This window comes from Larus michahellis, chromosome 3 (assembly GCF_964199755.1).
Source record: "Larus michahellis chromosome 3, bLarMic1.1, whole genome shotgun sequence".
Classification (NCBI taxonomy): domain Eukaryota; kingdom Metazoa; phylum Chordata; class Aves; order Charadriiformes; family Laridae; genus Larus; species Larus michahellis.
Window position 1 is genome coordinate 14558543 of NC_133898.1, and position 16052 is coordinate 14574594.

Here is a 16052-nt window from a genome sequence, read left to right on the forward strand (position 1 = left end):
GAACTTCCATAACTGGGTCTGCCAGTGAAGGAGCTTTCTTGACCATAGCTGCATACCAAGCGGAGGTTTTGCTGCTCTCCCTACACCGCTATGTCACTTGTATTGTTATGTCAAACCACAACACGGGATGCAAGTAATCAGTATCTGTTATTAACTCTTTTGTACGTCAGCAAGCACAGGAGAAAACTCTGGTCACCTACATTTTGTCTGCGCTCACTCACCTTTCCTTGTTACCCCACTAAGAAAACTCACCCGACACAGGCAGGGCCTGAAGTAGGCACATTTGAGAGTTTCACCTTTCTCTGACCAGAATCTGCCAAAGTCTGGAGCCCAACATGGAAATCCTGTTAGCATGGAAGAACAGCCATCAGAGAGAGACAATATGCGATTTGGGGTGTATTTTGTGCTGCAAACCCTTTCCCTACATACACACAGCACTGAGAGTCCGTTCCCTCAACTGATCAAGCCCCTTTCTAGGTTTGCCCAAGGTTAAACTAGAGCAGAGCAAGACAAGCCACTAACAGGCATGAGGACTTCACCTGTGTGGAGTGCCAGAGAATTGCAAAGAGACGCTTCTTGATCTGGTGTACCAACTCCGAACCGGCACTGAAATGCTCTGCTTTCAGGAGCTGAAGAGAAGAGGCCAGGTCCTGGTACTGCAGCAGGGTTTCCTCTGCAATTCAAGACCAACAGAGTCATGCTGCTTCCCGCTCTCTTAACCAGAAACCGAGTCCCTTGGCTCTCATTATGAAACCAGTACACAGCTACATAGTTCTCCTGTGCACATAACATTCCTCTTTCAGAAGGGAACATGCTGTTCCTTACTCCGTGAATCTCCACCGGCAGCCGAACTGCTTCAGTGGACTTCCCACAAATGACATTGAGAAGGCAAAAATGGGCTGGGAGAAGTGAGAGAGACCAGCTGGATGCTGGCGTGTATGCTGCTGCCCCACTACAGAGTTGCCATCCTTTGAACCAGACAGCTGGGAACGCTAGTCTCTACTAGCGGCTGCAGGACTTACCCAGGAGGATCTGCAGAGCATTAGTGTGCAGCTCTAGGCTCTCAGTCTGCTGTTCCACAACATCCATGCTCTCAGTGTCCTGGTTATAGTAGCTGTACACACAGGAGTAGGCCAGCACCTGAAGCAGTACAGATCACGCTGTAAGCGCCCTCCTTCAGCTTCAGAGTGGGCAAGAAGTGAGTAGCATCAAACCCTTACAGACTTCATTACGTATCGGTGGCTGGAAGAAGCCCGGCGGCCCTTCAGGTCTGTGGCTATAGCCCAGTGAACCATTATGCCAAGTGACAGCAGTGCCAGGCTACCTACGGCTACTCAAGGATTCGAAATGAATGTGTAATTATTTTGTACTGAAGCCTGAAATAACCAATAGTTTCCACCTGCAATCCATCACAAGAACACAGACCGTAAATGCATAACAAGCGTGACTGACCAGCACAGTGTTATGTATCCTGGCAAATCCAGGGGCTACCACACTGAAAAAACAGGATCAGACACCCTTGTTCCACAAGCCTCTCTCAAAATCAAGTCTGCCCGCACAAACAAGGCATATATTGCAAAGGCAATACTGCAAAGGCAATTCCACCCCCTTCCTGTGTTTCAGGGGACAGAAGACATTGCAGGACTATGGTGTCACAGGCTTACTGCACACATCCAGTGGCAGCACTGCAAATCCTTCATAATGGGGCTATCAGGGCATGCAGCAGAGAACTCAATGCTCCCAAAACACCTATGGCTCATGAAATGAAGTTAAGAAAGGAAAATCATAACATGAACATCAAAAGGGACTTCCTAACTGTAACACAGCATCAGGAGAGCTTTCAAAAGGTAAGTACCACCACTGGGGCGTTTCAAATTGGAATGGGACAAACCCAGCATACGAAAACCCTAAATATAGATCCTTGTGCTGATTCCATGGCATCAACCGAAGCTAAGCTCCAAATCCTATGACCTGACTGTGAGAAACACTGCAGACAGAGCCCAACTCTCAGAGTGAGATCAGGGAAAGGCAGACACGAACTCCTCCCCTATCCTGATGCTATTCCTTCCCTCAACCTTTTTCTGTCTCTCCTTGTTTGGAGTAGAGCAAGGTTGGCACCTCCTCACTTTAAGAAAGGCACAAAACACACCAATAAAATTAGGCCTAAACCTCAGCAAGCCTGTTATCCAGCCTTACCTTCCGCGCCTGTTCTAGGGTTTTGCAGGCATCAAGAACAAAGGTCAAAGTCCTAATTTTTGGCATCTCACTGACGGAAGAAACCCTGTTTCTCAGACTCGTGGCAAATTCCTGCAATAACCACAGGAGGAAAAAGAAGTCAGTGTCAAGCTCAACAAGATTGAAAAAATAGCATCTTCCACACAGATAACTGCTAAGCATCCTGAAGTGCCTTTCCAGAAGATGCAGGCAGCAGGACAGCATTTACTGCATCCAACCATGGCATCTCTACAGTGCCATCACTCCAACCTTTTACAGTATCTCAGCTCTAGACAGAGTTCAGCCTTCAGTCCTTCCATTGCAATTGCTTCCAAGTACTGCGCCAGTTTGAGCATGTGAACACCACAAGTTAGGTGCTGAGTTTGCACAACAGACTTGGTAGAAGAAAGCAGGCCAAGAACCATCCGTTACATCAAACCAAGAGTGAAATGACCAGGCGTCCCCACCTGGATCCAAAACCTGCTTCTCAGCTTCAGGTGAAGTACATTGAGACACAGCAGAAACTGTCCTGCTCACCAGGGCTAAGGCAACAGAGTCAGCATCTGCAAAGAAAGGAGGAGGGCCTTACCCTTGCACGATGATGAAAGGTGCATCTCTCATTGTAATCCTGAAAACGCTTCTCCTGCCAAGCTGCTTTGCTCACCTGAAAGGAAAGGTAGAAGTAATCTGTAGCAATTTCCCTCAGGTACCAGGGTTGCCTGGAAATGGGTACCACACATACAGACTTTGACAACACTATCAGTATTACTGGCAAGTGCACAAAGTTCAGAGTAAAGGGCACAAGCGGAGATCCTCACCCTCTCCCTGAGAGGCCTGGTGCATCTGAACACAAGCATGAACCACTGGGATATAGCAAACCACTCACCATAGCAGAGCAGTTGTAATAATCCTTATGAGTCGGCCTCCAGGGCTTGAGGCAACGCCAACAGAAGCCATGATTACACTTTGCACACGTCATACTGCATGGCAGGAGAAGAACAATGGGAATCACTCAGCCATTTGCAGACAATTCCTCCCTGTGCTCCCCTGCACCACACGGCTGGAGCGTGCAACCCAGTCACTCCCATTCACTCGGTACTATGTGTTTCCCTGCACGTATTTTTTAAAGCCTTTGCTGGAAGCAGATGATGCTTAAAACCAGTCATTGTGTCTCCAAAAATGAGCTCGATAAACTGGCAGTATGATCTCACAGTACCAACTAACCAAGTACTTGAAGGATAAACCAAGCATTCCACAGTCAGAAGCAAGATCCATATGAACGCCTCACCTCTTCCCTCAGTAACGCAGCGCTCCACAGTGCAGAAAGGCGCTGCACAGCCCTAGGGCCACACACAACGGGGGGGGGGACAAATCACAGCTGGGCACTAAGGACTGTGCCAGTGCAAGAAAGAAACAAATGGTGACCCCTAAGCCCTGGCTGCAAAGCTGGAGGTACCCACCCTGTCATGTAATAAGCTGCCAGAAATCCAAGCCAATTCAAAAGAGGCAGTTAAAAGAAAATTGCTTAAAGTTACAGGAACAAGTGAGCATGAAAGAAAAAAAACTGGTGCTGAGATATCCACTCCCCTAACCTGTAGGGGGGGTGTCTGTATGTCTGCAGTGGATTCTGAGAGCAGACAAGCGTGCACTATAAAAAGGTATTGCAAAATGAGGTTCGCTTCTACTACAGAGCTATCAATGGATTTAACTCTGAATGCTGTGGAAATTTTGTTTATTCCTAGGAATTAAAAGCAATCACTCATTCCTCTAAAACTACAAAACATGTCTGCTGTAACTCTTAACTCTACAGCAAACAAACGAAAAAAAAAAAAAAAGCAGCACAATAGACCTAACTGTAGGTCTTTGCCCGCTCCTGTCCCCAGCAGCCAACAAAAATGGATACTCACTGCAGGCACCCCTCGTTTTTCTCTATCTGAGCCTGACAGCTTGGGCAGTGCTTCGAAATGAGCTTAGCCAGATGTTTGCTTTGGGCTTCGCTTGTCATTCCCTCATAGTACCCGTCGTCATCCACCCACTGAGACATGTGGCTGCAGCTGGCAGGATAATGGGCCTGAAAAAGAGAGCCAGTCACAAAAGCAGAATGGTGTGAGCCAAACCCAAGACACTACTGCCCGTGATTCAGCTCAGCCTCACCTCTGGGAAGTTGCAGTTGAAGCAGGATATCCAGGAGCACTTGGAACAGGCTGCTCCATAGCCAAGTCCATCTTTAAGGAGGATCTGATCACAGCCCTGAGGGTTGGTGCACCACGTCAGGTTGGAGCAACACTCAACGTAGCCTCTGAGGAGGGCTTTTTCATACTGTAATAAGAAGCCAGGAAGGAGATTTAAGGCAGAGAAGCTGCATGGTTAGGCCTTACAAACTGGGGTCTGGTGCCTCTGGGCTCTACATCTGACCGAACAACTGCTCACAACAAAACAGCACTAAGTTAGTTTACTCTTTCATTCCCTTTGTGCAAATTCCCCACCTCTTGTGTCGGATCTGGAGGCTGTTTCATATAATTGCCGAATGGCTGAGGTTGGAAGGCACTTCTGGAGACAAAAACTAGTCAAACCTCTCCAGCTCAAAGCAGGGTTGCTCAAGATCATGTCCAGTTGGGTTTTGGGCATACCCAAGGATAGAGACTACAAGGCGCTCTGCCCAACCTGTCCCATTAGCCATTTGTCCCATTTGTGTGTTTACACACGTTGATAAGATCCACCCCCGAGCCTTCTCTTCTCCAGACAAAACAAATCCAGCGCTCTCAGCTTCTCCTAGAGGTGTTCCAAAACCTAAATCATCTTTGTGGCATTTTGCTGGATTGTCCCCAGGATGTCCACATCTTTCTTGTGCTGGTGAGCCCAGAAATGGACACAGTACTCCAAGATGTGGTCTCCCCAGCACTGGGTAGAGGGGAAGGATCACCTTCCTCAGCCTGCTGTCAGTTCTCTTCCTAATTCAACCTAAGATGCTAGGGGACCTTCTTAGCCACAAGGGCTATAAATGTGCTGAGGGTGCACCTGGTCCCATCATCCAGGTCATCAATGAAGATGCAAAATAATGTTAACCTTAGTATCAACCTCTGCACTAATGACTGGCCTCGAGATGAGTTTTCTGCCACTGATCATAACCCTTTGAGCTCAGCAGGCCATGTCACTGTCCACTCATCCAGCTTGTACTTCATCAGTTCTTTTCTATGAAAATGTTGTGGATGACGTGTAGAGTGTAGAAAGCCTTACTAAATCTGAGATAAACAACATCTCCCCTCATCCACCAATCAATCATCTCACCACAGGAAGCTATCAGGTGGTCTTTTTAACTTTTTCTTATTTTAAGTTCCTCGGCAGACTTCTGCTTAGTTACACGATGTGCAAAAGGGAAGGAGACTTGCTCTGCCCACAGCCTCTAGACATTTCTGTAGAGGATAAGGCAAACTGGTAATCAATAAGGGACTGTTCAGGTAGGGACACCCAGAGATGCAACTATACTGCACGTAGTAGCTTAGTTTTCTATGCTCAGTTACTCTAAGCGTAAGGATTGTGCAAACATACACAAAGCTAGAGGAAGGTCAGAATAAATCCTGTAGTCTTCACAGTCCTCCTGACAGAGATTTTTGCATATCTGGAAAGCTGCTCTAAAGCCACCAGGCATAGAAAGGACAATACAGATCACAATAAACACTAGAGAGAAAAGGTGCAAGCCCTGAGCACTGAAGAGCTCAGACAGGGCTCTCATTCATTTCTCTCTTGTTCATTCTCTCAGGCAACCTAAACCAGAGAGTGTGCGCTGTCTGGCTGCAAGGACGGCAGCCTGTGTCATGGCAAAATGCCTGGTGGAGGCAAAGTCTCAACAAAGCCACTTCATTCTTCTCAGAGAGTCAACATCTGTGTCTGTTGTCACCCTGTTGATAGGCGATGTGATAATTTCTTTCCAGACACCAGTACCCAGACAGATAAATGGGTACTTGAGTCCACAGGCAGCACCTCAAATCACAGCCTTCACACAGGCTGGATTTCACAACATCCGATGTCTGGAGTTTTGCTCTATCCTGTTCTCCTGGTGAGGAGGAGACAGAGATGCAACTGCTGAAACAGACCTAGGACTCCTACTGGAACCATAAGAGAAAGTGCTGCTCTCAGGAAGCCTAAAAGGAGAGGGAACAAGTGCCCAACGAAGGTCTGGGAAGAAAACTAGCCAGGTACAATAAAGAAGTTGACAAGTATTGCATGATGCTGACCAGCAGATCTTAGAGGAACCTTTGCACACACTGGAGTTAATCCAGGTATGGAGCCTATGGCAGGATTCCCAGCAAAGAATCGCTGGGGGCAGAATGGAAGACCACCTCTGAAGAAGAAACTCTCAAGAAACTTGAGGGAAACAAGGTTGAGAGAAAACCTCTTTCAGAAACATATCAGGGTTTACGTTTTGTAGACATACAAGCATGAAAAGTTTCAAGTCAAGTATTTTTGTATTAGCAAGACTGCAGCCAGCAGGCAAGGCAAGGGATTTCTCACAGCTATTTGGCACTGGTGACACAATTAGATACCGGGAACGGTTTGGACTCCCATGTACAAGAAAGACACTAACAGACTAGAGAAAATGATGTCCATAGGCCACCAAGACAGTCAAGGGCTGGAGCGCAAAATGTACAAGGGGAGGTTGGGAGAGCTGGGTTTGCTCAGCACGGGGAGAAGGCAGCAGAGGGGGATCTTACCACTGCCTAGAGGTACCTCAATGTAAGATGTAGAGAAGACTGAACCTGGAGCAGTATGTTTAACTTCAGCATTAGATCTTCACGCAATAATCTGGCTATTTAGAGCCCAGGGTTGCACCAGAGATCTCCACAGATTATTGCGCCCTAAATTATTCTATAAGTGTATGTGTGACGCTGCACAAGGCATTAATGCTCGAGCCATACCACTTACTGAGCAAAAAGGGAAACAGATAACATTTCGGTAAGAGCATTAGAGCAACTTGTTAAAATTGGCTGCAATTTATGTTGACCTGGAATAATATTTTTTTTTTATAAAATAGCCATAGCAACAGGATAGTAAATCCTGCTCTCAGACAGTTGTGACTGCAGGATTTGCAAAGCCAGTAAGAACTAACTGCCCAGATACATGCATTAATTCTCCAAGCATTTCTTATAGAAAACAAGATACATCAAAGGAAATAGTTTTCTGTAGTCGTGACCATTTCAGTTGCCAGTTTGCAGGCTTAAAGAAAAATTATGATATAGAGCAGTCTTTATGACTACTGTTCATTTCTCATTATGACTGTTCACACAGGATCATAATGACAGCAATGAGCTGGAAGAGGAGGAGTATATTTCTTGAGAAGTAATTGCTGATGGAGACCTGTCAAACAACAGAGCAGTGGAAGACAGATAAGACACTTTTTCTGGCCAGCAATTAACAAAAAAAGTCTGTCGTGCAACAGCTACAGCTCTGATATTAGGTGGGGAGGGCATTCAGCTCTAAGTAATAACTAAAACCTGAAAGAATAGGGAGAAAAAGTAGCTTCTGCCTCAGAACAAGCAGCTCCTGCTGCCCTCTGCTGACTGAGGGATAAGGTGAGCAGAGCTCAGGAAGCAGGGTCTAATTAAGTCTGTGCGGGTCTACAGGCATCTGCTAGTGCTGATCAAAATGAAACAGAGCTTGGACACCCAGTAACCACCCCTCCTACTTCACCTTGGCTATAATCTCCTCGGAGGAAATGATGGAACAAATGAAGGCTGTAGTTGGCTGTGCACGGCACTCAGATATGGGACAGGTGCAGTTGACAATCATGTTCTGTTCAATGCGAGTCGTGAGATATTCACTCCAACAGGGCTGTGAAGGCAGAACAGGAGAGATCAGAGCTAAACAGGAACAGCACCACCCAAGTCATATGACTCTGGAAGCCCACCCCACACAGCATAGGGCACACGAAACCACAAACCGTGGATAAGTACTCAAAAACACCTAAGTGCGAACAGTCTAATCAGGAGCTGAAGGATCATAACAAACAAGGAAACTGAGAGAAGAGAATGTATGAGCTCTGTGAAAATCACCTGGTAACAGTTTCAGTCAAAGAAAAGCTGCTCTAAATAGGCAGGAGCAATTCCCTACCAAGTTACAGGAGCCAAACACCCCAGGACCTTCACCTTGCAGCAGTAGTGCATGCAGCAGAGGGTTGGTGCCTCCTCAGTGGGACACAGCTGATTCACACAGACTGGGCAGTGGGTTCCTGGGCTTGGGGCGGGCTGGGCATCCTGCACTTGCAGCCCCGAGGAGATGAGCAGCGTCTCACGGTTCTCCACATAGCACTGAATCAGAAAATCCACATTCCACCTGCAGTGCATGAGGAGGTGCCGAGCAACATCATTCGGGATGCTCAGAGTATCCTGGACCTGCTGTACTGTCTGGTTCATAAGCAGCTTCGCCTCCTCTGGACTAAGCGTGTGCCCCATTGGCACTTGCAGCATCGCCATGAGAAATTCCTCCGACCTGCCTATGTCAGGATTCAACCTGACATGGAGAAACGTGTCATGTCCATACAGGATAGAAATGCACACCCCTCCACACCTGGTGACATGCATCCCTACCAATATAGGCGGTCTGTGCTGTCCTCATCTGGAGATGCCTCTGGTGGCCTGCTCTGGAAAACCATCTGTGCCTGGCCCCCAAGAGGTGTTGTGGGTTCAGCAGAGATGTATTCCAAGACATGAGGCCTCTCCTCCTGACGCCGGAGATAGCCCTGGTTCAGCAGGTGCAGAATACAGGACAGCACGTCCACGCTGTGGCAGCAGAAGCTCAGGAACTGCAGCCCTGGCCCCAACTCGCCCTTCTGGCAGGCATCAATCACCTACAGCAGCAAGGGAGCCCCACACTGCAGTGCGGTGCAGCACCCAGGCGGCCCCTCTCCGCCCCACAAGCCCTCCATACCCTAAACACCAGGTTGTCAATGTGAAGCTGCTTCTCCACCTTGAGGATGTGGGTGATGAGGCAGCAGAGGACGTTCCTCTTCCTTTCCAGGGCGCTCACCTCAGCCCTCTCTGCCTGCAGGTACCTCTGCCGGGGCAGCAGCCTCAGGTGGCGGCCAGAGGCACAGGCCAGGGCTGTCTGGTTCAGCTGCAGCACACCTGGAGCTAGCACCCGGCCCAGGGTCAGCCAAGCCCTGAGCTGGGCCCTGAAGGAGCCCCAGGACACACGTGTGGCTGCTGGACCCAACCCTGGGCCTCCCGCTGCTGCCTTCACAGGCATCAGCCCCAGCCCCAACACACGGCCCCAGGCAACAGCCACACGCACAACCCCTGGCCACAGTCTCCAACCCCCACGCACAGACCTGAGACTCAGCCACCCGCTCCCGGCCCCAAGCCCCAGCCCCACACACCACCCCCAGCCCCACACACGGCCTCAGGCCCCAACCTGACACCCAGACCTGCGCCCCGAGTCCCCACAGACACAGACTCGCCCCAGCCCTCGCCCTTCCCCAACAAGCTCATGCACCCCAACCCCAGCACCCGCTGGGGGCTCAGACCAGCGCCTCCCCAGGGTGCCCCGGCCCCACGCTCACCTCCCGGTGGGCATCTCCACACCAGGATGCCCTCGCCGTGGGTCAGCGGTGTCAGTGCGTGGTGCACCAGGTCAGCAGGGAGCCCCGTAGCCTGCACCAGGGCCTCCACAGCCACCTCCTGCAGGAGGGCGTGGGAGGGGAATGGCCAGCCAAGACCCACCAGCCGCAGGCCCAGCCAAACACGGCGGGGGCTGTGCCCCAAACACCGCTGGAGACCCCACCGGCAGGGAGGACACGGCCCTGCCACGCGCCAGCATCCACCGCCTCCCTCACCCACCCCACCACGGCCCCAGCTCCTACCTCGGCGCTGTTGAAGCACAGCAGGATGTACATCTGCAGCGTGGACACCTGGAGGACGCAGTCTCCAAACTGCAGCTCGGCATGGCCCAGCCACGTCCACTGCAACCGCCGGGGCTTCGTGCACTCCCAGCCCAGCTGGCCCTGGCCTGACAGAGGCAGCCTCAGCGCAAGGGCCGGGGCCAGCCCTGACGGGCCCCCCCAGCACAGCCCAGCCCAGCCCAGCCCTCCCGCCGCCTCCGGCTGAGCTGCTGCCGGGGGCCTGGCCCCAGCGAGACCCCCACGCACACCCACCGCCCCGACACTCACTCCGCCTGCAGAACTCGGCAAACTCATCCAGGGGGGCGCTCAGGGCCGCTGAGAAAAACCTCCCGGGTTCGTCCATGTAGCACAACGGGGAAACCGGCCAGCAGCGCGGGGACAGGGCCAGCACCTTCACCTCTGGCACGTCCGCCACCGAGGCCGTCCCCAGGGCCTGGGCACGTGGACACGAGGGCGGCTCAGGACAGGCCCCAGCATCCCTGCCAGGAACGCGGGTGGCCCCCAGCCTCCCCACCCCACCGGCACGCTCACCTCGTCCAGGCCCGTGTCCAGCTCCAGCAGACGCTTGTCCTGCTCCTGCAGCTGGAAGAGGTAAAACTGCTGCTGGAGCTCCTCCGACTCAGCCAAGTTGCTCAGCATCTCCTGGGGGAAGCGGCTGGGGAAGCACAGCCCGATCTGCTCCACGATGGCTCCTTCCAGCCAAGACGGTCCTTGCGCCAGGAGCCGGTCCCCCAGGTAGTGCCTGCCACAGTCGCCAGCATCAGGTCAGGGGCCAGCCCGAGCCCCGTGGCCATCAGCCACCCGCCAGCAGGCAGAGACAGCCCCAGCCCTGGCCTCACCCCAAGGCACACGGCCCGGCAGCACCCGTCTCCCCGCCCTGTCACCAGCAGGGAACGTGCCTCCGCAGACCGGCAGCGCCCATGGGCCCTCACAGCCTTTCCCTCCACACCGGAGCCAGAAAACCAAAGCGCGAGCACTGCTGCCACACCAGCCAGGCCCAGCCATGGCCTCAGCGCCACCTGTGCCTCCCCACCACGCCGCATCCCACCGCACCAGGCCCTCTGGCGCCGCGCAGACACGGCACCCCTCACCGGTAGAAGTGCTCGAAGGTGTGGGCGAGCTCCAGGCCACTGAAGACGACGAAGGGCTCCAGGATCTGCTGCAGCCGGTGCAGCGGCCCTGCGCTGCCCACAGCCCCGTGGAGCTCCTGGATCTGCCCGTCCAGGTAGCGGGCGAACTGCTCGCTCACCTGCGGAGGGACAGAGCTGGCTGCGGAGGGGCCTCACCGGGTGGCCGCAGTGTCCCTGGCGGGAGCAGCTGGGAAACCCTGGGGCTCTTGGGCCGGGGCCGAGGGTGCCCAGGCATCAGCCCAAGGCAGGAGTGTGCTGTGGCTGGGGACACCCTGCGACACGCAACGCGCACCTGCACTTGGGCACCGTGCAGGGCCACCACAGGGCCCGGGCTCAGTGGCTCCTCGGGGGAACAGGACACCACCCACCCAGAGCTCGCCCCGAGGCCGCGGGCCAGGGCAGCCTCCCCAGCCGAGACCCCCATGCGGGTGCCACACTCTCGACTCACGTGCAGGGCGGTAAGGAAGGGGAGCTGCAGCAACGCTCCCGCGAAGCCCTGGCCCAGGGCCAGCACAAAGGCGGCCTGCTGCCCAAAGAGCTCCTCCGTGGCACCGCGCAGGCGCTGGTACAGCCCGCAGTATCGCTCCACAAGGTCCGGCGCCTGCCCTGCTGCCTCCAGGAACCGCTGCACCTGCAGGACGTAGCATGAGAGGGGTGAGTCCTGCAGGTTTGGCCCCATGCCCTCTCCACGCTCCCAAGACACCTCCCAACACCCACCCGGTGCAGGGTCCCACACGCCCTCTCCGTCCCCCGTGGCCAGCCCTCCAAGCTCTACCTGCTGTTGCACCACGCCACGCCAGCACTGCGAGATGCCCCACAGGCCACTTGACTTCTCCACCGCCGCCTTCGCAGCTCTGGCCGGCACCTCCTTGTTCTTCCCCTCCTTCCCGCCTGCCAAGGGACAATCCCAGGCTCAGTGTGGCTCCGTGGGCAGGCTCCGCACACTGACCACCAGCAGCCTCCCCCTCTCCCCAGGGGGCACAGGGCAGAGGAGATGCCGGGGAGGAACAGCGACTGCGGGGGCACCACCATGAGCCTTCCCCAACTCGGGAGCCTCCTGTGCCACAGAGCCCACCCAGCAGATCCCCATGGCGCAGCCTGGCACTCTGCACCACCGCCCCAGCCCCACGGGAGGGCAGCTCACCAGCTGCTCTTGCCTCCTCTGGCTCTGGGCTGCCGGGGTCCACATGCACCAGGAGCTGGGTCAGGCACCGGACACGGGAACCAAAGGCAGCACCCCGGCTCATGGGGTGATGAAGCATCTCCACACTCTCCAGGTACTCGCTCAGCAGCCAGGCCAGAGGGCTGCTGCCGTGGGGGTCTGCGGGGCCAGACAGAGTCAGAGCGGGGTGCCTCAGCCTGGGGCACAGTGTGGATGGGCCCAGGAGAGCGCAGGGTACCTGGGCTGGTGATGCTCTGCACCAAGGGGTTCACCAAGGCCTCCCAGCATGTCCTGCCCAAGGCCCGGGCCGCCTCGTCGTCAGGGAGGAAGCGGTCGGCGAAGCCCTGCTCGTGCCGCAGCGCCCGGTTCAGCCTGCAACAGCGAGCGGGCAGCACGCGGTGCTGCCGGGCACACAACGGCCTGGGGGCTCCCCCAGGAAAGCAGAGCGCAGCGGTCGCTCCCTGCCCTGTCCCTTGCCAGCCCCTTGGGGCTCCGCAGCCCCACTCGCCCCCAGCAGCCGGGGCCCCTCGCTGCCATGGGCCCTGCCCGCATTGGGCCTTGGGGCCCTCCCCTGCCCCCGAGAAACTGGGGGGCTGTGCGGCACCTGCGGCCGCGAGATCCCACCTGTGCCTGACCAACCTCTGCCGGGTCAGGACGTACAGTCCCCTGCAGGGCGCCTCTCTAGTGGGTTACCTGTGCGCCCACGTGCCCAGCTTAAACCTGGGGGACCCCAAGGTGGCCCTGGCCCTCCGGGACCGCTGGTGGCCAGGGAGGAGCGAGGGCCCCTCCTTGTCCAGGCAGGACACCCGGCTGCTCCTCTCCTGGCCCTGCAGTCCCCCCATCACCCTTCACCCAGGCCCTGGCACACCAGGGACGCGATGGCGCAGCCAGGAGACAACTCACCTGCCAAAGAGCTGCAGCAGCTGCCCCCGGTCCCGGCAGATCTCCTGGCACCAGGCATGAGCCCGAGCAGTGCAGGAGAGGAACGTCCGCCGGCACAGTTGCTCCTTGAAGATGGGCCAGAAAGTGGGCTTGGGACCCAGCACCTCGATGCCACGCACACGTGTGTCAATGCCGCCCTACGGGAGAGCGCGACACTCAGCTCCTCAGGCACAGCCCTGGCGCCCCACACTGCCAGCCCTGGCCCAGCCCCTGCTCCCCTACCTGCTGGCACCGCTTCACCCGGATCTGGATGACGGGCCAGAAGCGGGTCATGTTCTCCAGCAGGATCACTCTGCTGTCCGAGGGCAGGACGGTCACCTGCAAGCAGACAGCGAGCCCTCAGCATGCCAGGCAGCGAGCGCCAGACACCCTGCATGCTCCCCTGGCCACCCCCGCTAGAGCCACGGCCTCTGTCCCCCCCAGCAGCCCCCACGAAGTCACAGGGCACCCCCCGCCAGGGCCCCGCTCCTGGCTCACAGCCCCAGCACACCAGCCTGCCGCAGACCGGGCTGCAGGGCTGCCCGTGCCCAAGTCTCCAGCACCCGCTGCCTACAGCCAGGAGGAGGCTCCCACAGCACAGCTCCTGCCATCCCCACCTCCCCGGGGGGCACCTCCCAGGGCCCCACACCAAGGTGAGACCTTCACGGGACACGGCACGGACCAGCCCACCGCTCCCGCGGGGCCCCATGGCCTGAGCAGCCCCTACGAGACTCACCGCGTTGAGCTCAGTTCTGATGGCGGCAGGGCTGTCTCCCCCCAGCACCACGACACGGGCCGGCATGTAGCTGGAGTCCTCGCTGGCCACCAGCATGCTCATCTCCCTGCAGCGCAGCAAACACGCCGCTGCCCAGCAGTCCCCACCTCCCTGCCCTGGCCCCTGCCAGCCCCATGCGCTGCTGCCCACGCCCAGCAACCCCCAGGACGGCGACCACCGGGACAGAGCCCGCACAGATCCCCAAAGCCCTCTCCTCCCTGCACAGCCCCCAGCCCTCCTGGCCCCAAGGCCCCCGGCCCTCCTGGCCCAGCCCCACCTGATCACCACACCACACTGCATGTGGACAGTGATGAAGTGGGAGCCGGTGCTGCCGTTCGACTCCCAGTAGGTCTTGGGGTTCCTGTCCGTGAGCTTGCTGGCACGGTGGGGGTTGGAGGAGACCTGCACCTTCTCCCAGCACTTGTCCTCCTTCACCTCCACGCTGGAGCCTGTGGGGAGAGCACGTGGAGCCGCCAGCTGCCAGGACGGCACATGCCAAGCACTGGCGTCCAGCTCCTGCTCCCCACACTCACCTCGGCACAGGTTGTGCAGAAAGACATCAAAGAAGGGGATGCTGATGGGCCGGTGGCTCCGGCGGTGCTCCTCAATCTGCCCCAGGACCAGCTATGGGATGGGGCGAGGCTCTTACTGGGGGCCCTGGATCCTCCTCCCCTCGCCCACCACAGGGCTGCGGCAGGCAGAGAGCAGAAGGCTGTCCCTCGGTGACGGGGACAGCTGCACAGCCCCAGGACCCAGGGCCGCAGAGCAGCCGGACCTCCCCGGGCCCACCTGGATGCAGCCAGCCAAGATGCTGGTCGTCAGCTTCTTGTAGAGACCGGCGTACTTCTCACAGTCAATCATCAGGTCGAGCAGGGCTGGCGCCAGCGACGGGGCCGTGCTGTGCTTGTCCAGGGCTTTGGCCAGAGCCTCGCGGGTGCCCAGGCGGCACATCACCACCGCGCAGTCCTTGCTGGCAGTGGCCAGGCGGTGCAGGAAGCCAACGACCTCCTGCACCACCTGCTGAGCAAGCAGCCGTGAGTGGCCGGGCCAGCGCCAGGAACCCAGGCCCCAGCAGTGGGATGCTGCAGCGCTCCATCCCCTCCACCCCGACACCGCAGCAGCGCCCACGAGGGCCCGGCCGGGCACGCCAGCCACCGGGATGCGGCCACGGCCACAGAGGGGACAGCCGCTGCCCACCTCTCCCAGCACCTCGGCTCCCCCTCACCTCCCGCTCACTGCTGTGGGCACTCAGGGAGGACAAACAGGGCTCCACACATTCGTGCCAGGGCAGCACATCCTCCTGGTAACCGTCCAGGAACTTGTTCAGGATCCTGCGTGACAGAGGGAGCCCGCTCAGACCAGGGCACACAGACAGCGCTGCCGGAGGCAGCCCTGCTTCCCTGCCCCACTGGGATGGCCAGCACCCCGCAGGGACTGGGAGCCAAGGCTCCACAGGCACCTCTAAACCCCACCACCACCCAGGCACGTGATGCTCTGTCCCCCCTGGCCCTGCACCCCAGGACACACCGACCAGCACCTGCTGATACGTGCTGGGGTGCACCTCTCCCTGCCTCTGGTGAAGAACAGCCCCACCAGGACCCACAAACGTGCGCCACGTCCCCCCACCATCACCACCAGCACTCACACACCTGCTGCAGAGGCCCCAGACCCCCACCCAATCCCCCTGGACCCACCTGAGGATGCTCAGGCTCACGGCCTTCTCCGCCCCCAGCAGCTCAAAGCTGCGCAGCAGCAGCCTGAAGCACCGGGGGTCCTGCAGCAGCTGGGCCACCTCGCCAGAGGGGACGGGGCCTTCACTGCAGAGCTGCCGCTCCAGGGCCACCACCACATCCTTGGACAAGGTGCCGTCCCCCAGGCCGCCCAGAAGCCTCCGCATGTCCCTCAGGTCCAGCGGGGCCTCTCTGCCTGCCACGACAAAGACATATGGGCCCAGCC

General features: G+C 56.9%; 1 protein-coding gene across 6 annotated transcripts in view; it reads right to left on the bottom strand.

The window, feature by feature from the left end:
• Nucleotides 1–16052, bottom strand: part of LOC141740297 (cullin-9-like) — a 34714-nt gene that overhangs the window by 1214 nt on the left and 17448 nt on the right. For 3 of the 6 annotated variants that reach the window (XM_074578736.1, XM_074578735.1, XM_074578737.1), the window contains 29 exons: nt 15791–16022; nt 15322–15427; nt 14886–15116; nt 14630–14720; nt 14374–14545; nt 14058–14163; nt 13565–13660; nt 13304–13479; nt 12639–12772; nt 12383–12559; nt 12014–12129; nt 11687–11869; nt 11200–11357; nt 10640–10850; nt 10376–10541; nt 10070–10215; nt 9770–9887; nt 9139–9341; nt 8799–9058; nt 8358–8721; nt 7903–8043; nt 4369–4533; nt 4122–4285; nt 3101–3194; nt 2804–2878; nt 2197–2307; nt 1023–1140; nt 540–673; nt 253–344 (listed from right to left, as the gene is read on the bottom strand). In XM_074578736.1, the coding sequence (XP_074434837.1) occupies nt 253–344; nt 540–673; nt 1023–1140; nt 2197–2307; nt 2804–2878; nt 3101–3194; nt 4122–4285; nt 4369–4533; nt 7903–8043; nt 8358–8721; nt 8799–9058; nt 9139–9341; nt 9770–9887; nt 10070–10215; nt 10376–10541; nt 10640–10850; nt 11200–11357; nt 11687–11869; nt 12014–12129; nt 12383–12559; nt 12639–12772; nt 13304–13479; nt 13565–13660; nt 14058–14163; nt 14374–14545; nt 14630–14720; nt 14886–15116; nt 15322–15427; nt 15791–16022 (4540 nt within the window). Of the gene's footprint in view, nt 1–252; nt 345–539; nt 674–1022; nt 1141–2196; nt 2308–2803; nt 2879–3100; nt 3195–4121; nt 4286–4368; nt 4534–7902; nt 8044–8357; nt 8722–8798; nt 9059–9138; nt 9342–9769; nt 9888–10069; nt 10216–10375; nt 10542–10639; nt 10851–11199; nt 11358–11686; nt 11870–12013; nt 12130–12382; nt 12560–12638; nt 12773–13303; nt 13480–13564; nt 13661–14057; nt 14164–14373; nt 14546–14629; nt 14721–14885; nt 15117–15321; nt 15428–15790; nt 16023–16052 lie in introns of those variants that run through there. The other 3 variants (XM_074578734.1, XR_012585951.1, XM_074578738.1) reach the window with 3 other exon arrangements.